The 23,248-nt window shown below is 36.6% G+C and overlaps 1 protein-coding gene across 1 annotated transcript in view; it reads left to right on the top strand.

Annotated features, from left to right (window-relative positions):
• The window catches only part of CLVS2 (clavesin 2), a 79,034-nt gene that overhangs the window by 44,953 nt on the left and 10,833 nt on the right, over positions 1-23,248 (top strand). The window contains exons 4-5 of the mRNA XM_012450051.3: positions 10,430-10,540; positions 16,850-17,070. Of these exons, the coding sequence (XP_012305474.1) occupies positions 10,430-10,540; positions 16,850-17,070 (332 nt within the window). The remainder of the gene's footprint in view (positions 1-10,429; positions 10,541-16,849; positions 17,071-23,248) is intronic.

Here is a 23,248-nt window from a genome sequence, read left to right as displayed (position 1 = left end):
TTTCCTGTCTCTGTTCCTACTGCTCCTTCTTCCTGGGGCACTCTTCTACCAGATTCTTATTGATATCCCAAGATCCGTTCCAAATGCTATCTCTTTTGTGAGTTCTTTTCTCATTCCTCCAACTTTTCGATCTCTCATTCTTTCTCTTCTTTAAGCCTTTTAACACCTTATGGAAGTTATCTTTCTTTGCTTTATGTTACTTATTCTCTACCAGAATATAAACTCCTTCAAGGTAAATACTACTTCATTCATATTCCCCTTACATTTCCTATCCTTGGGTAAGTCTTAGTAAATATTTGTTAAGTTTAATTGATGCTTAGAATGCTATACAATTTGTCTTTGTGCCGATTTTTTTTAAAAGGATGTGATATTTTTCTATTATTTATATTTATAACTGTGTATACATGCATGCATGTGTGGAGTATATTGGCCCTTTCAGAACATTTGCAAAATATTAAAATGTACAAAGAATAAGGTAAGTCATCTATTATTATACAGAGTTAACCAGGTTAATATTTTAATGTATTTTTTTCAAGACTTTTTAATATTTTTTTACATAAACTATTTTTTCCTAATTTATTAACCTAATGTTATATTTCGATTTATTGTCATTAGGAATTCTTTGAAAATGCCACTTACTGGTTCTTTGATATTACATTTTATAAATACATTATCCACTTACTCTTTTGTTGAAGTAAATTTCAATTCATTCCAATATTTTCCTAATTACAAAATGTGAAAATGAAACAAACAGTCTTGCACAAAAATTGTTGCCCAAATTAATGATAATTTTCTTGTAACTGATGTCTGGAAGCAACATTAGGGACATAAAGAGTATGTTTTGAAGTGTATTTCAATAATATTTTACCAACGTATGGTCCCTCCTCAGAATATGACAGTTCCTGTCTTGCAAACCCTCGCAGCGTTTTCATCATTAAATTCAAACTTGGCTAGTTTCACATGCCTGATGTAGGCAGGAGTGTCCTGAAATATCCATTAAGGACTTTAGCCTGATTCTTGCTGTAATTTGTTCCTCTCAGTTTCTCCAGCCTGCATTCTGCCACTTAACTCCCCTTTGGCAATTTTGGATATGAGAACGTCAGCACTTCTAAATGTGTGTTATCTAAAGTAGTTTAAAAGTCAAGTGAGAGACTCAATCCATTATTGATACACTAGCTGGAGTCATAGTAAGGCCTTCCTGCTGTCAGCTGACATATTGGGGCTACAAGCCTCAATATGGTTCACAGAAAATTGCTACACTCACTCCTTTGATTAAAAATGTCACGATTATTTGTGACCCTTGCTGTGCAATTAGTTTTAATAAAAGAGTGTGACCTAGGAACACGACAATGTCACATTTTTATAAGGCGGTAGTTTTTGCTCTGTGTTCTCTCCTGCTGTTGTACTTGATTGAGATTGGTGCTTCATAGACTGTGAGGTGGTGTGAGAATGGCTTTGTGTCACATTCTCCAGGCTGTCTTACTTCCTGATTGTATCAGGCACACACCAGCAGCAGCTGACTTAAATAAGCCCCATATCTTCATGTTGAGGGTGCGTGGCTGTGATTTGCTTCTATTATCAGCCTTCTCTGGCAGAAAAGGTAACTGATGAGAAGGCCATGTATGTTTTGCTCACAAAAGAGAGATTTTGTTGGCCATTCCGTTATGATGACTAATCATGTTACAGATTAGTTTTTAGTGTTGTTTTACTTTGGGAAATAGTTAGCTAGGTAAAGCTAGGTCTTTAGCTAGGTAAGTCTCCCTCTTTCAAGGGAGAATATTTTATATTCTACTTTAAGTTGTCTATGTTTTACTGTACTCAGGACTCAGACATTCCCCTCCATATGCAAAGTTGATGTCATTGAATCACTCATAAAACAGTCACCAAAGCTGAGAGTTTCATCCTGGTGTAGGCATCTATCTATACAAATACATTAACATTGTATAAGAGTCCAGGCTTGGGCAGGGGTTAGTTGTATTTGAAGTGCTGTTAGGCAGCACAAAGTGATCAACTGTAGGTACTGAAAAACGATAACAAAAGAATGATTTGCCAGTAATTAGAATATGCCTGAGATTTTGAGATAGCCTAATCACGTCTAGCCCACACATGTCAGACCCTGTGCATATAGTCATAATATACTCCTGTAGGGTTTTTTCTCCATAATAATCCCTTTGCTCTATTTGGTAATTCTGAGTATGTGGCTGGTACTGAGGGGCAGGGGTATCTTTGCTGATACAAACACATTATCTAATAGGTAAGTGGATTTATTACTGGAAACTGGGAGTCAAGAATGCTGTGTATTATTTCAGTATATGTATTTAAAACAGAGAAGAAAAAGAAAAAAAGGAATAACATTGTGTCCCCCCCAGGGAATCAATATATAATTGTTAATTACAAGTCAATTAAGTGATTAAAGGGGAAATAAAGTTATTCATTGTAGAACTGGACGATTTATGCAGTTTTTTTCAGATTTAAAAAAATTAAAAATTTGGAAATGATAGTCTACATTAAGATTACAACAATGACAATACCATCACAAAACTCTCATTTTCACATAGGCGGATGACAGTCACGTGCTATCTTATATGAAGCAAGTGGAACTCGTGACATGCCATGGGCCTGAGTTTTCATGAACTGGAGCAACCCTGACCCCTATGGTAGTTTTTAAAGTTAGTTAGAAGCAATGCACAAGTGCAATGAGGAGTCTGATAGGCTCCTCTACAGACTGCATAAAGGAAAACTTAAAGGACCTGATAGAAGGACAGTTCTGAGTTGCCAGGGAAAATTCCTTCCAGTCATCTTGAGTAGAAGTTAAAAACTCTCCCTGTCCAAACTATAAATAGTGATTGTAGAATCACCAAAGCAATGCAGCCAAATCCTTCTGCTTTCAAAATGTTAGTGTGAGACCTGCTGTCTCTACAATAAATGCCCGCCCACAGTTTAAAGAACACGATTCTGTAAAACCTTAAGGATCCTATGGCAGATTTTCTAGTAGTGTGCACTGAGAAGATATGTCACTTGGGCATTATCTCTAACTAACTTTAAAACAGCAGCAACAACAAACAAACCAGAGAACACCCTCAGACAGAAATGAAACAGGTAAAGCTGCAAATCTCTATAGTGAGAACCGAATTCCCTAAAAGGAGAGTGACAGGGCAAAAGAGAGATTTTCTAGGAGTCACAGTGTTGTGAGGTCTTCTTCAGCCAATATTAACACATATAGAATGGGGAAATGATTTTTTTTTTTAATAGTAATGCCAGAAAAGATATGTATGCCTTTGGGTAGAGCACATTCGGACTACATTTAAGAGAAATACATGTTGACACAATTCTATACGTGATGGAAAATTTAAACAATAGCTGACATTTGGCTGAGGGTCTTAAACAGACACTATAAAGTATCTAGCTGTGAACCTAGAACGTCAATTTTCAATTTAAAAATTAATCCTAAAAATTATCTGCATTCTAGTACATATTTGGAGTTAGGATTTTAGCATTTGAGAGGGCACAATTATTTCAAAATATATTCATATTTAAAAATCACTGTTTTAAGTGATTCATCATGATAAATCCATGCCTCTTTCTTAAAACACTTATTAAAATTAAGATACTATTTTGTAAGTAAGCACAAAAATGTAACTATGTGATTCACATGCATTTTGTTTTACAGAATCCTGATGAAGTAAAAAGCCTTTCTAAGCACTTACTTTAAAATACAGTGTTGTATATCTTTAGAGACTGATGTCTCCTGTAACAGGAATTGACTATTCATTTTTTAGCCATTCGATTATCTTATTTTCTCTTTTCTCTGATGGCAAACTCCTAATGTTAAACTACCTAGTTAGATAAAATATTATGTATTCTTGCTTTCCTACGTATCAGATTAATTACTTTTTTTTCTGGTGAAATTTTGCTTCTACACAATTTTTTTGCATCTAATCAAATTCCTTTATTTTGTGTGTGTGCCAGGACAGCATGAGATTTTAATGAGGAGTGAAAGTTAAGTGGACAGAGGTGGAGCAGCCTCTGTCATGTATACAATCCAAATTTAAACTGTTATCCTTGTATGAGGGATGAAATATTTTGTTTTTAATCCATTCATTCAAATATGGCTCATTACCAGTTATAAGTGAGGCACAGAAAAAGACATTCCAATTAGCTGGTAATTAAATAGTTTCCTGGCTGTCTGTTCTCAATTTGGCAGAAGATTCTGGTTGGAATGTTTTGGTAAAAATCTTTGCTTTCATCATGAAAGCAAGTGAATGACTTTCCTGGATCTGTCTGTCCACTAACGATAATGAGCAGTGATTTGGAACTGGGAAAAGCATGACTTTCTTCAGGAATCATAATCTTCTAGAAGATGAATAAGACATGTATACAAACAGCTAATGCAACATTCTAAAAGATGGATACAAGGTATACAAATGTTGTTCCACTATCTAGAAAAGATAGCCCCAAAAGACATATTTAGGGAAACATGGTGTGGCTAGCATGTCAAGGTAGACCAAACTTAATTTTAAACACATCTGAAGGAAGCTAATTGTAATCTCCTGAGGGAATTAGTAATACCAACTGCTACGAAATCACTTCTCTTTAAACCAAAGCACTTTCAGAAACAGTGACATTATATATGTTGTACACTTCTGAGTCATTCCCAATAACTATTGTCATAATTCCAGATGAGTAATCAAGTTTCATATCATCTGTATAAAACTTGGAAAAAAACTTGGGAGCATACATCAAGATTCTTAGAGTATTGTGTTTTCCTCTGGTTGGTAAAGTTATGAGTGATTTTTGAAATTATACTTTTTTGTATTCAAAATGTCTATAGTAAGTATCTTTTATATTTATACACATAGTGTATTCCTAGTGTCACATACAAATAATGCAATATTTTAGGTTGTAGTATAATTTTATGGGTAGAGTTATGGAATTAAACATGTAATTTCTAGGTGCTGGGTGCTACATCTTATAACTATATGCCCTTTGCTATGGGGCATATAGTAGTTGAAGCTAAATATTTCAAAAAATTATAAGAAAGAGATTAAACAAAAATATTTTAAAGGCTGATAGATTTAATTTTGAATAAGTGAGTTACACATACAATTTCTGCTTATGTTCACACTGAAAACACATCTTAATGCAACTGATTGGTTTAGGAACCTAGACAGTGTTTCTTGTAAAATGAGACCAAAGTTGTGGGTTTAATTCTCATAGAAAAGTTCATTTTGCTCTCATTTGGAGCCATACACTCTATCCTGATTGATTGTATTAGGAATTATACTGATTTATTCATAAATCAGATAATATTACTTGTAATAGTATGTATCCTGACACATAATTTTGTGTTTCATCAAAATTTGTTTAAAATTTAGAATAATATGCTATGGTTCAGATTCTTTACTTTTTCTTTTTGAATAGTTAGATATGTGAGACAAACATATTTTTGCTAGAAATATGTGAATAATTCACTGATACATACACACACATATATAATGATACATACAAATAAATTTACCCCTTAATGTCCAACTTTCCATTAATTGAAACATTCAGGCAAGTCAATCTTTGCATTAGGCACAAGGTGCTTTGCTTAAAGAAAAAAAAAAGGAGTGGAAGCAGGTGAATTGGCAAAGCATTTGGAAGTTAGGAATTTTATTACCTTTTTCAACCCATCTTGGCTGTACCCTTCCTGATTGCCAAGCTATTTTATTTCATTGTCTCCAGCGAAGAACCATGTAGACAGCAGAGTCAACGATTGGCATATTGTGTGTTGTGATTTTATTATTAGTTTGTACTTTGTAGTGCTATTTAGGGTCAAACAACTGTCGCTTAAACCGCACTATAAAACTACCTCTGTAAAACAAAAAGTGCTTGAGATAGGTGTCAATCAATTTAGAGGCTTGTTTTGCCAAGGTGGAGGATGTGCCCGGGAAAAGGAGACCCAAATCACGGTAGGATCTGTGGCCTGTGTTTCTTTCCATAGAGTGTTTTGAGGACTTCATGATTTAAGGAGGGATGAATGGACAGGAGGGAAATGGGGAAAAGAGAAAAAAAGGGGAGGAGAGGTAGTGAGATAAGGGGTCCCATTCTTGTGAGGCTTTGATTAGTGGCTAACTGAATCTACATATTACATGCGAAGGGAGGGTCTAGAAGAACAGTCAATTATGCATTCATCTCCTGCTACTTGGTAAATCTGCATTTGTCTTGGCTGGTAGAGGGATGATTTCTAATCTTGTCTTTGTCCTGGACCTGTGAAGATAAGCTGTTAATTTATATTGTGCGGATGAGGGAGGCCACTTGGGGAGACATGTGGCCTTCTATCTTGCAGCTATCTATTTGGGAACAAAAGAAAAGGTAGTTTTTTTGTGTGTCACTTGGTTTCCAAGCTTAACTTTTCCCTTTGGCTTAGTGAGTTTGGTGTCATGACGTTTGATTTTCCTTTCACTCCTTCATGGTCACTTCCACATTTGTAGGATGGGGCTAGAGGTTAATATGGTAGCCCTGTACCTAAAGGGTGTGCTAAATAATTAAGAGATATTGTGAGTTATCAGCGATCCTATTCAATGTTGTTCCCATTTTATAAATAAGGAAATTGTGGCTCAGAGAAGATAAAGAGTTTACTTAAATAGTATGTATCAAGGTCTAATCAGCGAACATTTATCTGCCTCTGTTCTGGGACACACACACACACACACACACACACACGCACATCACATTTTTGAAATTCTGGGAATATGAAAATGAATGAGGCACAGTCTGGCTCAGATTTCAGTACAACAAAACAAATCTTTTTAGATAGTTCAAGAACAAATGGATTTAATACAGAGAGTTAGTGTTTAAGGCCTCATTGGAAGAGCTTGGGCAGTGGAAGTTAAAGGAGGACTGCTGCTGAATCCTTGGTTTTGAGGCCACATCCTTGTGGAAGTGAGTAAGAGTCAAGAAACTAGTGTCCACCTTTGCTCCTGCTGTCCAAGAAGCCTCTCACCTCCTAAGTGACATCTAGAAAGAGGAAGATGGGGTCTAGACATTGCTGCAAACAATCTCTCAGCTAATAAGGTGCTTAGCAGCTGCCACTGAAATAAAAAGGTGACTGCTGCCTCCTCTTGGTCCCTTAAAACTTGCTCAGGTACATCTCACTGGCAGAACTCTCCCATTCAGAATCATATGTTTAACCCTCCATTCCCTACCTTATAGGGTATGGCATGATGTGAGTGGAAATGGATTACAGGCCAGGCACCAATAGACTGTACAGAACACATAACCTCTGCACGCAAGGAGCTCATGGTTTAATAGCGGAGGCATACAAATAAAGAGAGTTTCAGGGTCATATGGCAAGTACAGTGAGGGACCCAGGCTTTTGCTAGTGATGGCAGAGAGTGAGCTTTTATGGGTGAGAAGTGAGAGAAGGGATCAAAGAAAGCTTCCTGGAAATGATGTTTTTTGAGCTAAGTCTTAAGGGATTAATTAGTAAAACCAGATTATACTCAAAGGGAGGGAAGGCCACAGTAGGCGTGTGGGAGAGAACAAAGTTAACAAGCCGTAAAGCAGCATGATGACCACAGAACTGAAGGGGATGCAGAAAAATGACATGCAGTTGGGCATGATTAGAAGCAAGGAAGATCACAGTGAGGGAAAGAAAGAAATCAAGGACCACATTATTGTTTTGGACTTTGATGCATGAGAGGTGACATTAAGTCAGAATTTTTTTTTTTGCATTTTTTATTGCATTTTAGGTTTTCGGGTACATGTGAAGAACATGCAAGATTGTTGCATAGGTACACACATGGCAGTGTGATTTGCTACCTTCCTCCCCATCACCTGTATCTGGCATTTCTCCCCATGCTATCTCTCCCCAACTCCCCACCCCCCGCTGTCCCTCCCCTATTTCCCCCTGACAGACCCCAGTGTGTGATGCTCCCCTCCCTGTGTCCATGTGTTCTCATTGTTCAACACCCGCCTATGAGTGTTTAAGCTAAATCTACTTGATTGAAAAATCCGGGGTCTCCCTGCTCTTTCACTCTGCTTCGACTGTGATTGGGTATTGATCAAGGACCTCTAAAGATGTGTCCAAGAAAGTCCATGACAGTGTGCAAGTTATGTGTATATGTTTGCATATTCTTTTCTTTTTTTCAGGAGAGAAGAAGAAACATGACCTTGTGATTCTCAAAGTTTAAGAATCATTTGAGTCACTGAGTGTGGTAGCTCACACTTGTAATCCCAGTACTTTGGGTGGCCAAGGTGAGCGGATCACATGAGATCAGGTGTATAACACCACCCTGACCAACATGGTAAAACCCTGTCTCTACTAAAGATACAAAATCAGCTGGGTGTGGTGGCGATGCCTGTAATCCCAGCTACTCAGGAGGCTGAGGCAGGAGAATCGCTTGAACCTGGGAAGTGAAAATTGCAGTGAGCCGAGATCGCAACATTGCACTTCAGCCTGGGCAACAGAAGTGAAACTCTGTTTCAAAAAAAAAAAAAAAAATCACTTGAGCCAAGACTTTTGGCTTAATAGCTGGTGTTCATTTAGTTGTGTTCTAGAGATTGCTTCAGATAGTGCAGCAGGTTAACAATTTTTAAAGATCTTTTTGTCGTAAAGTATCAAGATGTTGGTTTCATCACAACAAAATATTTCCAGGTGCATTGCTGAACTCTCAGGAATGTGAGACAAATCCTTCTAAACCAAGCACACACAGAAATCTACAGGAGAAAAACAGGAGAGGAGTGAACCCTGGGAGGCTCTGGAGGCAATTGTTAACTACAGGAACCCAGAATTTTGGAGAACAGTGGTTTCCTGACAAAGACTAGGGTTGCATACATTGGGGGCAGGTGGGAGGCTGGATGTGAGACCCTGCATTCTTATAGATGCTACACTCTTAGGGAAAGATTAAACCAGGAAAAACCCTGCAGGCCAGGAAACCTGTAAGGAAACCTATCACTCCCATATCCAGGTGAAATAATAATTAATAATAATAATAAGGTTGTCTTAATCTCTTTATTATTTAGGTATATACTATCTTCTTTTTATTTATACAAATAAATAATTTTTAAACATACTATGCCTATATTTCTCTCAGATTCATTTTATTGTTATAATAACCTCTTGAACAAAAACCACGTTTACAAAAGAAGTAAGACGCTGGCATAAAAAGTAAAAGTTTTATCTTAAGCTATTTTAATTATTTTTTGAAATACTATTGCTTTATAGGGTATGGTTCTCAGAAATAGAAGTTGCTTTGCAAAATAAAATTTGGTAGCTCTGCAAATCAATATGCAAATGCTAGATTAATTCACTAATGCTCATATATGTCCAAAATAAAAACAAAATATTTTAATGGGATTATGCCATGCACGTTTTTGACCAGAGGCTCTTATCGAAAAGAACATTTAAATTTTAAAAATATATTTATTACGGTTCCTTTACTTTTATTTTCTTCCTGCTCATACTCTAAATAGAATTCAGAAGAATGCCAAGTATTATGATGTCACTTCAGAGACACTTCTAGTAGGTTAGTTTTTTTTTTTTAAAGAAGACATTTGTAGTCAGTTCAATGTGTAATATTTTGAAATAGTAGCAAGAATCTGTTTCTGTTTATGTAGAATCTGTTTATGTAGAATCATTAACATACTAAAGTACAGTGTCAAATATTGCCATTCATTTGGCTTAAGGGTTCCCTACGTATTTTGGAATGGGCTAGGGCTACACCTATTTAATTATGGATAGGAAGAGGAGGAGGCTGGCTTTACGTTTTCCTCCTATGAAGTGAGATCAGAGAGCTTTGATTTTCATTTAACCTTGCAAAATGCATCCTTATGCTTCTTATAGTACAATTCCATGTTTTTATTTTGCTTAAGCATGTTAAAATAAGAAAAGAGAATGTTTGTAACAAAGTCGATAAAGTAATAAGATAAAGAGAATAAAGTAAGTTTTGTGTCTGACATTGCTCACACTATAGATGATTACATAGGGATTAATTATTAATTAATAATCCCTAGGTAGGAAAATATTAATAAACATTTTTTATTTAATAAAATAGTTTTATTTAAATAGATTTTAATGTAAATATAAATAATTTAAATGAAATTCATTATTTGACAAATCTCTAATGACTTTTGTTTTTGTGTCTTGTCCTGTAATGACTATTAGCAGTTTACAGGCTTAAAATATGAACCTCCTAAAAATGCTGAAATTCTTATCAATAACCTATTCTTGGGAAGGATTTGCTTTATTATACATTATCTCAGTTACTGTATTAAACATACAGTGTTTAACGTGGTGAGGTTCTTTCTTCTTTGCTCTCCTTAACTCTACAAATAATCTCATCTAAGTATGTGAAAGAAGAAATTTGTACACCGTATAACCTTTCCTAAGCCTTCTCAGTATATTAAAGCATATTTTAATTTTTTTTCCCCCGTGTTACTCTAGGATAGTTTCCCAGCGCGATTTGGAGGAATTCATTTTGTTAATCAACCATGGTATATCCATGCCCTGTACACCGTGATCCGGCCTTTCCTGAAGGAGAAAACTCGGAAAAGGGTATTTGTTTCTTTGTTTTCTAATCCTTTCTCATCCCTCATTCAACGAATTATGATGCATAATGTGTATACAATGTTAGCTATAATCAAATATACTTCTACATTGTGTATAAATCAACACAGAAGACACTTAAAAAATCTTCCAGATCCTGTGGTTATGAACAGTATATCTGTGAATGAAGCGTTTAAAAGCTAGCTCTCCTCATTGCTCACAAAAGAAGAGGATATTTTAGCACATTTATTATATGTTAAAGCCTCAATTTAAAAGCCCCCCCAAAATCTTTTATGCCGTGTTGCTATAATGTTATTGATGAACTTACTTTGAAGTAAAGTCTAAATAAAAGTTATAATTTTATATGCTGATAAGTGGGTGTTATTTCACAGTATGTACCACAATGAATGTAGTGACATCTGTGGTATCTAATATAATTTTTTGTAATGATTATCATGATCGATCACACATTTTGAAAAGAAGCTAATGTGTGGAAATTTTAATACTTCTTTAACTTACATTTTACTTGCAGTCTCTTCAATTTCACTTTCATCTAACAATGAGGATAGTCGAAGTGCATAAAACAAAACAATTTTTCTGAGATTGAGACAATTTATATAGAACACTTAATACAATGTAGGGCACAGGTAAATACTGAACACATATTTTTATTAAAATACATCTTGATGTACATTTCACTAATTTTTGCAACAGCTCTGAAAAGTAAATTCGGTAAGCATTATCTCCTGTTTTAGAGCTGAAGAAACTAAGTTTTGGAATGGATAAGTAACCTGCTTCTCATATACAGAGAAGAAAAGTTGCAGAGCTAATATACAAACCCAAATATTTCAGCCCCATGTATAGAGCTATTTTTACCTCCTGGTGCTGTTCCCAGTTTTCAAATGATTAGTTTCACAGCAAAATACACTTTCCTCTAAATCTATATGGAAGATAAGTTTCCGTTTTTCTCAATGATCTAGAAGACACTTCAGGTAGAAACTTCCTCGTAGTGTGAAAGTGCAATAATTACATGTCCATATCAAGCATTAGTGAACAGAGGATTTACTGTAAATGAATTTGTTGAAAATGTTTTAGTAGTTTAGGAGGAAGAATTCTGTAAACAATTATAATATAGAGTAAAAATTGTTTCTACCACCAAATATCAAGCTAATTCATATTTTAGAATTCAGAAAGTGTTTTGAAGTGCCTCACAAGTGCTATTTCAAGCTTTGCTTTATGAAATGATGATCAAGTGATCCAAAATACCTTCAGGGGCTTTTAGTACAAATTATACTGGTGAATGCTTATGCAGTATTCACTCAATGCCACATGCTGTTCTCAGTGCTTTGCATACGTTAACTCATTTGGTACTTACATCACCACTTTGGAGTATATGTTGTTATGTTTCTCATTTTATGGATGGAAAAATGAGGCTTGGAAGGTTAACCAATTTGCTGTGAATCACAGCTAGCAGATAGTAGAGTAGAGCTGGTTTTGTGAATATGAGAAAGAGAGTTTCAGACAGAAGGAATAGCAAAGACAAATGTCCTTAGCTAGAAACGTGCCTAGTGCATTTGACAAACAGCAAGAAGGTAGAAAAGTTGGAGCAGAATGAGCTATGGGGGATGATGGCAGGGATGGGGTAGGTGGTAGAGGATGGGATAGGAGGGACTATGTTGTACCAGATCACATATAGACTCATACACTACTGCTGGGATCTGGGCTTTTAGAGTAAAATTTGAAGTTCTTGAAGGTCACTGAATACAGGGGTTACTTGTTCTGAAATGATTTTTAACATGATTCTGCTCTGTTGAAAACTACTGAAGAGGATCAAGTCTATAAAACAAAGGGTGCACTGCATTTTGGGGTTTTGTAATTGAATTTGACAGCTTTGACAACCTAAAGTTATGCATTGCTAGCATTATTCCAGATGGAAGTAAAGTATCTGAACTTTACCATTTTAATTAAAAGTATATGACTTGGAAATTTTCATATAAGAAAATAATTATATGTTGAAATACTTTACATTTCTACTTATATAATCAATACACAGTACAAAGCTGTGTATTGTACTTCACTGATACTTCATTGATACTCCAAGTGACTCAGCATCACAATGTTACTCACACACCTTATACTTCAGATGCTATAAGTCTATGTTCTGAAAAACTGATAAAAGAAAAAACTGAAGAAGCAGCTGTGAATCTTTTTCTACAACTTCAGGTGTGCAAGACTCATCTGCTGCTTCATGTTTTTAAATTAACTTAAATTTGACTTTGAGTTCCAACTCACTGGGCTGCTGGGAATATCGGCCTTAGCATAGGCGTCCTTTTTCCTCAAAAGCTCATCAGTACCTGGAGTCTTTCATACAGAGCCAAACTTCCCATCTGTCATGGCCACTTCTGATGTCCTCAGTGTTCCAACCAATATTAGTTCCTTCAACTATGGTCTACTTCTGCTCCCAAGCTGTCTGTGATAAAAAGGTATCTTTGTTGAAGTTAAAAGGCATCGAAACCCACTACCCTAGTGTATTCTTCAGCAAGTCAGAGGTTGTGGTCCTGCTACTTAAATGTTGATTGAAAACAGATTTTCCTACTAATTGGCACAAATTTCTTCCTCTTAGTCAATATGGCCAATTTTGTCTTCCACAACTTGGAGAATCTCAAAAGTCTTTCACCTTTCTACTCCAGATCACCTCGCATAATCTCTTTAATGGCACAATGTAGAAAAGTAAAATAAAAAAATGGAAGCATTATTCAGGCTAATTTTTAGAAAGGTTAAGGTATTCAGAGACAGGAATCAACAAGGATCAGACTTCTTGCATGAAATGGAGGAAGAGAAAAAAATATAAGGAGAGAAAAATAGTAAAGTGTTAATAAATGATGTTATTACATAGAGCTAGTGAAAACAAAGTAGAAACTTAACAGTTGGGCAACTGCAATGCATCTTTACTGCCTAGTTCAGAGATGCAATTCACATGTAAGAGTTCTAAAAGAGCATTGTCATATAATAGGCATTTTTTCAAATATATCCCGATTGGATTTGGGATACATTTTGAAGACAGCACCAAAAAGATTTACTGGCAACTTAGATGATGAGAGGAGTAAAGGATGAGTAAAATCTTGGCTTTGGAGAAATAATAGTATCACACTTAATGAATTGCCAAGACAGTATATGCATGATTTAAGTAAGGAAATTTTATGATATAATAGAAGATTAGAAGTGCTGTCAAGAAACATGATACGTAGAAAATGGATAGTACTTTCCAGGTTGGGCAGGGTTGCAGTATTAAATAGGCTTACCAAGGAAGGCCTTCCTGACAAAGGGACTTTTAAGAAGAGACTTGCAGGATGTAGGGCAACAAACCATGAGGACATTTGGGAGTAGAAATCTCCAGACAGAAGAAATATCCATCATAAATGTTCCGAGGCAAGTGCACAGTAGGAGAGCATTCAGAGTAGTTCTTATAGGGCCTTATAGGTTTATGCTAGGAGAAAGAAGTCAATGGGAATTGTGAGCAGAAAGATATGACCTGACTTATATTTTGACATGGTCATTCTGGCTGCCCTGTTGAGTATAGAGTGTAGGTGGAAGAGTGGCTACAGGGAAAACAGTTAGGAGGCTTGTGCAGGAGCACAGCTGAAAGGATAGTAGCTGTGTTAGGGGTGTAGGAGTAGAGCTAGTTAGAATGATTGCATTCCAGATACATTTTGAGGAGAGCACGAACAAGATTTACTGACACCTTAGATGATGAGAGGAGTAAAGGACGAGTCGAAAGTTTTGGTCTGAGAAAGTGATGTTGGAGAATGATGTTAACAACATTAACTGACATTGGAGATAGGGAGGAGCATATTTGGGGTTGGGGAAGATTGTGAGTCCAATTTTGAACACGTTTAATTTGCAGTGGCCATTGAATATTTAAGTGAATATTTTAAGTGGACAATGGAAATACAATTATGGAGGTCGAAAAAGAGACCTGGATTCAAGACACATATTTCTAGTGCAGGGATATTATTTTAAAGTCATTGACTGAATAAAATGAACTGAATGGAATCACCAATGAGTAAGTATAGTTAAAGAAGAGAATGTATCTAAAAACTGAGACCAGTAGGTCTCCAATTAAGATATTAGGGCAATCACCAAAAGAGACTGCAAAGAAGTATCTAGGAGGATACGAGAAACTCAGAGATGCAGGAAGAAAATGTTTCAATGAACAGAGTCATCTATTATATTCATTGCTACTGAGGGTTCAAGGTGTATAAGGACTGGAAATTGGATACTGAAATTAATAATGAGAAGGACCTGGACAAAAGTTGTTTTCAGTCAGTGATAAGAGACAAAGCCAGACTGGATTAGATTTAGGAAAAATGGGGAGAGAGTCTTTGGACTATTAATATAGACAACTCTTTGGGTGAATTTTGCTATAAAGAGGAGAGAAATAGGATAACAACCGGAGATGGAAATAAGGCCAAGAGAAGTTTTCTGTGTCTGTGTGAGGGGAGTGGAGTCAGGATGTCCTTTCTCTAATGGGAAAGATCCAGCAGAGAGAGGAAATCTGAGGATGTGAGAGAGATAGGAGAGAAATGTTAAGAAATACAACCTAGTAGGGGAGAGAGGATGAATTCTAGTGCGCAGGTGGAGAGATTATCCTTTGTAGGGTTTGTCTGTTCATTGTACTAGCAGTGGAGGCAAAATACATAGACACAGATGCTGGTGGGTGGGTTGATGTCATCTGGTTGTCCTATTTTCTCAGTGAAAGTGGAAGCAAGGCCAAAGCGGAAAATGATGCGGAAGGAGGTAACAGAGTCTTAGAGAAGAGAGAGGAAGTAGTGTGCTAGGATTACATTCACTGCTCCAAGGATTTATTACCATGACTCTTGCGTGAGTTGAAGAAGATTTCTTATGTGAACAATTCCATCTGATAAAAGTTATATATCTAATAAAATAAGGATTGCATGTGCCAGAACTTAACTTTCAAAGGAAAATTATTTTCATTTCTTCTTATAAGAAGAACACAGGGGTGCACATGTGTTTTCCTGGATATAAATACTGGCTGTTGTGCACTCAGACAGGAGAGGCAAGGTGCAAAGTTTGCAATTAACCTGGTGTACTTTGGGGAAGACGGCACCTTTTACCTCCTGTGGGTCTCATGTCATATACTCCAGGCAGCCATTTGCTCTGCCTATTTTGGCTAGTGACTTGCTGTTATCTGCTTTTCCTCTTCTATGATTTGTTGAAAATGCTTATTAATTGGTAACTACCATCTTCTGATTTTATTTGATATTTTAGAGTAATATTTCTTTGTTTTCCTATATATTTACTTCAGTGGATTCTAAAGGTACAGAAAGCAAATATGAATGTGTCAACTTATTCTTCTTGAACTGAAAAATGAAATTATTTTTGTTACTTATAAACTATAATGTTGAAATAAATATTATATAAATTTAGATGAGACAACAGTGCTATAGCAGAGAAGGCCAATCTGCAGTTTTAAAACTGAAATGAAAGGAGAGGAAAGGTAGCAATTTATGGAAAAACAAAGCTTGAGTATGTGTCTTGAATATGTCTCCAGTTTTTAAAAAAGCACTATCTAGACAAAATAATTAAGGTATGCATACAGCTTTACATTTTTAAACCATTGTTTCATTTTCTATCTGGACAGTAAGTATGGAAATCTTTAGTAGAGAAGATACTGGCAACATTGCAGAACATAATGTACTTTGGGACATGAACTTCACTCAGCCTTTCATTATGATGATGCTAATCTACTTCGGTTATTTACGTCACCCACTTTGCATTATAAAACAGTAATTTAGTGGTTACAATATTCTTATTTTTATTGATGATAAAGAGAAAACCATGCAAGTGACAGCTTTTGGGTGTAATAACTTGCATAGGCTCTGTAATTGATGAGTCTCTTATGAGAAGGGTCTGTTTTCACAGTATTCATTATACACATCATCAAATTTGCACAGCTAACACCAGGATGATGTACAGATCAGCATGCACATATTATTCTGCTCATGTCCCTGCATGTGAAGCAGAAACTAAATTTGTGGTTGCAGCTCTTTTACCCAATAATTCTCTGACCTTCCAGAAACTACTTAAAGTGTCTGAACCTCAGGATTTTGGTATGAAATATTAGGATAATAGTACCAGCCCTGCCCGTTTCACAGAGTAGATGACTGGCTTAAGTATTTTAACAGATGTGGAAAACTCATATTTGCTATTGCTATTCTTACTTCCTCCCTGTAGTATTTAGATGATATTTAGTTTCCTCTGTGTCTTTCCCTTCCTCCCGTCTTCCTGCATTTATAGATATTTTTGCATGGTAACAACCTGAACAGTCTACACCAACTAATTCATCCTGAGATCCTGCCCTCCGAGTTTGGAGGAATGCTGCCTCCTTATGACATGGGGACATGGGCAAGAACGCTGCTAGACCATGAGTATGACGATGACAGCGAATACAATGTAGACTCCTACTGCATGCCTGTGAAGGAAGTAGACAAGGAACTCTCCCCCAAGTCCATGAAGAGGTATGCTGGAGGTAGCCTGGGAGTGGGCTGGGGCCAGGGCAGGGAGAGGCATCCTGAGTCAACCTCTAAGCTTTCTCGTGTTTTTGTGTATATTTTTCTGGTGTGATTTTTAAACTCTGTATGCCCGATGATTGGATGTCTAGGAGTTCTGAGTCAAAGATAAAGCCCTTTTCTTATAGTGAAAACATTTAAAAGTTATTCTCTTAGCAGTTTTCAAATACATAATAATGATGTATTATATATTTGAAATATATAATATATATTATATATATAATAAGAATACATTATATATATTTGAAATATATAATACAAATACATTATATATATTTGAAATATATGATACATCATTATGTATTTGAAAACTGCTAAGAGAATAACTTTTAAATGTTTTTAATATATTTAATATTTAAATATATAATACATTATCATTATATATTTGAAAACTATAGTAACCCTGCTGTATGATAGATTTCCCAGACTTATTCTTCCTAATTAAAACTTTGTACTTTTTGACGAATATCTACTCATCTACCCCCAACCCACCCTGCCTTATCCCTGTGCTTGGTAACCACCAGTCTACTCTCCACTTGTATGAGTTTGACTTTTTTAGATTCCACATATAAGTGAAATCATGCAGTATTTTCCCATCATATTGTATTCCATAAATATATGCAATTATTTGTCAGTTAAGAAAAAGATAAAGTAATTCAAGGTAACCTAAACTTAGTGTTGTTCCCAATTCACAGACAGTCTAGCAGGGTCCTTGGAAGTGACGGAATCTGGTGGCTTTCAAATTGTATCCTGAGAAACCAAGGGTTTTGATGGAGTGCCTCAGGCCAAGTAGGAAGAGTAGAGAGAATGCCCATTTCCACTGCAGTGAGAGCAACTCTCCCTATCTAAGCAATTTATTGGAATTCTCTGTAAGATTTCCTTTGAAGAAAGCAACGATGCACACAAACACACACATCAGTTCAAACACTGTATTCAATAAAGTTTGTGGTCCTTTTTCAATATTTCTGCCAAGTCTTTGTCTAAAGATCTAAACATTAGTGGTATAAAGCATTGTATTTCCCTTCAGTTTTAATCTTTATAAATTTCATTGCTGAGTCAAAGTCCAAATACCTGCTTTGACTCCCACAGCACTTTTATGCCTTTTTTCTTTCAATTAATAATCTGGGGAGTTGTCAGCATGCACAAATGCGTCCCTGGCTCTGAGTTTGCATTCTGTTGCAAACAAGTAGATGTGTAATTCTCAGACTTCCCAGGCAACAACAGCCCGGGGTCCATTTGGATAACAGTAACAAATATTACTTCTCCAGTTCATTTTGCATTCACAGAAACATGGGCACCACAGCCCCTGCAAATCACTCCACACCTAGCTTAGGGAAGATGCAAGGACGTTGAACAGGTCATGCCAATGTCTGGCATCCTTCTCTGATGAAAGCCTTAAGGTCCTATCCTCATAACTCTGACTCATGGAGTAATGTGGCTGTTCTTTAAGGGTGCTCTGTTTTATGCTGCTGCCTCTGTGGTGACTGTTGTTAGTATGTGTGTGCGATCATTTCCTCTCTCCAGGCTGATGCACAAGTCCTTGGAGAGAATGGAAAGGCCAGAAACTTTCCTTGCTCAAATTTCCCACGAGTTAGCAAGTTTATATTTAAACCACCTTTAGGCTTCGTAACTACCTTCTTTTAGAATAGAACTTCTTGAGATCTGTGCTCTCCTAAGGGGTTCATGGATGGGCTCTCAAAGGATTCCGTTAAGTGCTAAAAGTTGTATGCAAAATTTTGTGTTCATAAGTATGAATGTATATATATGTCATGCATTTATTTTCTGGGGAGAAGGCATATATTGCATCAAATTCTTTAAAAGTTTTTAAAAGCAAAAGCGGTTAAAAGCAACTTCCCCTAAAAGTAGCTTTCTTCTAATAAAATAATAATCCTAATGATAATAGTTGTTATCATCTATCATTTACTAGGTACTCATCATGAGTTAGGTCCTTACTCGGTGCCTTGTTTTACATTAATTTATCGAATCCTCACAGCAACCCTGTTAAACAGATATTGCATCCTCAACGTTAACTAGTCTATATGTAGCGGAGCAGGTCTCCAGTGCATGAGGTGTGGAGTCCTTCTCATCACTGACATAAAGCCTGCCTACTCTCGATGGCACAGAGCCCCTCTCTCAGGAACTGAACTACATAAGGGTTTGGAGGCAGCTGTCATCGGTGTCCACTAGTGTTCTTCTTTGTCAGTTAATGAGGCCCTTTTCCTTCAGCCATTCCGCCTGAGGCACGATTGCTCATGTGGCCCCATCATGTGAGCACATTTTTCTCTATAACTTCTACACATCACCTGCACTCTGCTCAGCTGCACCCACCCCCTAAAAAACTTTTTAACTGCTCTTGTTGATTCCAGCCTTACCTGCTCCCCATCCCCAATTTATTATCCACATGGCAATCCAAAAATCTTCTAAAAATATAAATCAGATCATTTCACACCTTGGCTTTATTTTATTTTTTTGAGGCAGGTTCTCACTTTGTTACCCAGGCTGGAGTGCAGTGGGGTGATCATATCTCACTGCAGCCTCAACCTCCCCAGTCTCAAGCACTGCTCCCACCTCAGTCCCCCAAGTAACTGGGACTACAAGTGCCTGTCACCACGCCTGGCTAATTTTTAAAGTTTCTTTTGTAGAGACCAGGTCTCACTATGTTGCACAGACTGGTATAAAACTCCTGGCCTCAAGTGATCCACCTGCCTCGGCCTCTCAAAGCCGAGGGATTACAGGTGTGAGCCACTGTGCAGGCCTTGGCTTTATATTTTTAATGACCGCTATTCATGCAATAAATAGAATCACCTCCTTATCATGGCTTACAAGGTGCTACCTTGTCTGACCCTGCCTCCCTCTCTCCTCCAGGTATATCCCATTTTCTTCCTCTTCCCCTGCTTTTCAGACACAATAGTCTCTTTGTCGTCTTGTCACCACCACCTGGAATGCTCTTTTCCTTCATCTTCAAATGGCTGGTCCCAATCAAAGGTCAGCTTCTCAAGAGAGAGTCTTTTGATCTTTGTCACCCACCTGGTTTTAGTCAGTTCTGCTTTCTCTTCATTCTGGTCACTCCCTGTCCATCACCCTTCTTTATTTTATTCTCTTCATAGCACTTTTAGTCTGTGAAATAGCTGATTTTATTTAGCTTTATATCCGATCCCCACCCCAAAGTAAGCTTCATGGAGACCATATTGACTGTGTTTACCCTGTTCTCTGACTCTCCAGTGCCTGGAAAAGGTCCTGGAACAACAGAGGGTGCTCAGCAATTACTAATTGAATGCATGGAAGAGTGTGATCTGCTGTCCATTAGTAGTCCCGTTTAAGTGCAGTATTCATAACTGAATGGGAGACATCTGACCCGGTGTTAGTACTTGTGTTTACGTTGCAGGATAGACCTCAGTGGCTTCTTTGGGTTCCTGTTGTTGTTACTGTTGCTACTGTTCAGGCAGTCAAAGCTGACTCATATGGGCCTTCCTAAAACTGGAGTCTCTTTACTTACCAATCCATGTCCTCCTATAGTTTAGCTTTGTCCTCCGTTCACATTATTTTAATTGAGTAAGACTTGTCTTGTTAGATTTAGCCCAATCTATCCACCGTTTGTATACTGATTCTCTTCTCCAGTTAATTAGGCCATTTCCCACCCTGAACATTTTGCTTATAGCCCATTAACGGCCCCAATCCTGAGTTTCTTGCTTCTGTCATGGGCTGATTAGAATTTTAGGCATTGTTTGGTGTATGTTTGGTATCATATGAAATATTTATGATTCTATTGGAAAACTCCTGAAGAATGAGACTAAGAAAGATGTTGCACTTGATTTTCGTGTTCTGTTTGTCAGCGAATGGCAGTTTGCCATCAAGGAAAAGAGAAGATTGCTCCTGTGTTCCACGCTGATTCCCCTTGGCCTTTCTCCTTTTTGTAGTTTTATGTTGTCTTTAGATTAAGAGGGAGATAAATCATTCCAAAACCAAAAAGTTGTTGATAATTCTTCTTTTGAGTAGATGTAGCTAGATGTCTAAGAAGATGACTGTCTTTTGGAGTAAATTTATGGAGGAATGGCATAGTCATGTGTAAAGATACAAAGTTCACCAGACTCAGTATTTTAGAACTGGAGAATGTCTTTTGCCTTATGTTGCCAATGCCTATGATAGTGCCTGGCACATAACAGTAGTGAGTAACAGTACTTATTTTCATGATATGCACTTCTGATTATTGAATATTGAATAAATTATTATTGAATAATGTTAAGCATTTATTGTTACTCTATGCCAAACCCTGTTCCAATGCTCTGTATATGTTGACTCATTTGCTTCTTAAAGCTACTAATAAAGTAGTAGTATCCACATTTTATTGATAGAGAGACTGAGAAACAGGAAAGATAAGTGACATAACTACAAAGTAGTGATGTTAATATCTGTACATAGGCAATAGTATTCCAGAGCCATTTTCTTAACCATATGCCAGAATTTGTGCCAGAGTTTATAGATGCATTGTTGCCTCTGATCCTCACTATAACTGTATGATGTGGGTGTTATTTTTCCCATTTTACATAAATTGAGAACAAAATTTTAGCGAGTTTAGTCTTCTCGTGATCATACAGCCAGCAAACTGCTATTAATAGCAACTGCAGTTACGATCCACTTCTGTCCGATACCTAGTTTCTTAAACACTATGTATTGTAGATGCATGAGAAATGAATATTGGATACCTAAATCTAAACTACTGCTTTTCAAGAAAGAAAGAAAAGTTATTCATTGTGAAAACAATAGAAGCTGTGCAGAAACGCCCTGAGATGGGCTGGGCATGGTGGCCCATGCCTGTAATCCCAGCACTTTGGGAGGCTAAGAAGGATGGATAGCTTGAGGTCAGGAGTTTGAGACCAGCCTTGCCAACATGGTGAAACATCACCTCTACTAAAAATACAAAAATTAGCCAGGTGTGGTGGTGCATGCTTGTAATCCTAGCTACTTGGGGGAGGCCAACGTGGGAGGATCACTTGAAAGAGGAGGAGGTTTCAGTGAGTCGAGATGGCTCCACTTCACTCCAGCCTGGATGACATAGTGAGCCTTTGGCTCAAGCAAAACCAAACCAAACCAAACAAAAAACCCAGAAACCTCTGAGATGTATGAGTTAATGACAGACATCTCTCTCTACTGTGGCTGGAATAAATAAATTCATTAACACTTCTGATTCTGCACAAATAATCCTGTTCTGTCATAAAAGAGAGTAAAAAAACATTGGACTAAAATAACTACACATTTGGGACAACTAAATACCAAAAAGAAGAAAATTAATTATAAATTGTTTCTGACTCACTTTTGTTCTGTGCTTGAGGAATTGTTCCACATGTGGAACCAGCATTCATCATCCAACAATCTTCATATCTGTAGTGCATGACAAAAGCAAACTAGAAACTTAATCTTAGGTTGAACAGTATACTGCAATTTACAATATTTTGTTAAAAATGTCATATTCTCTAATATTTTTTCAAAAACAGTCCTGAAACACACAGACTTAGAATGTGTATATGTGTGCATGTCTGTATAATGTGTAAGAGAATATTATGGCAAATGCTTAAATTTTGTGCCTTGTACTGTCTGAAGAGTATTGGTATATACTTATGGAATATTATTAGGATATATCTTAACAATTTATATAATATATTTAATTTTATAAAAATTTTAAAATTTATTTTCTATAAAGAAAATAGAATTGCTTTCTCTATTATCTTCATTACTCTTCATTCTGAGTGCTTCATACCGAAGTTCTTTCAATATGGAAATTGTTTACTGACTATAAGTCCAGACATGAAGACCTTACTCTTTTCCAAGCCGTATGATGCACGTTGTATTCACAATAAGAAAAGAAACTGATAAAGTCCCTGCTTATGGAACTTGCAGTCTAGTGCATATCAGTTGTCAAGTTAAGACTTCAGCACAGTACATTAAATGAGACTCTTTCTCTTTTAACATGGATTCATCTGAGAGCCAATTTGCTTAATTGGGTCCTACCTAAAAACAAAGTTTAAAGTCTAATTACTTAGTGTTTTGTGCAGTTGTCTGCTTTGTTAAAAAGTATTTTATTTGCTTCAAATAAAGATGGTACTTTAAAGTAGTTTAAATGAAGATGGTT

Source organism: Aotus nancymaae, unplaced genomic scaffold (assembly GCF_030222135.1).
Source record: "Aotus nancymaae isolate 86718 unplaced genomic scaffold, 86718_ANA_hifiasm-v0.15.2.pri h1tg000040l, whole genome shotgun sequence".
Classification (NCBI taxonomy): domain Eukaryota; kingdom Metazoa; phylum Chordata; class Mammalia; order Primates; family Aotidae; genus Aotus; species Aotus nancymaae.
The sequence above is the reverse complement of the archived record's forward strand: the minus strand, read 5'-3'. Positions and strand labels throughout refer to the sequence as shown.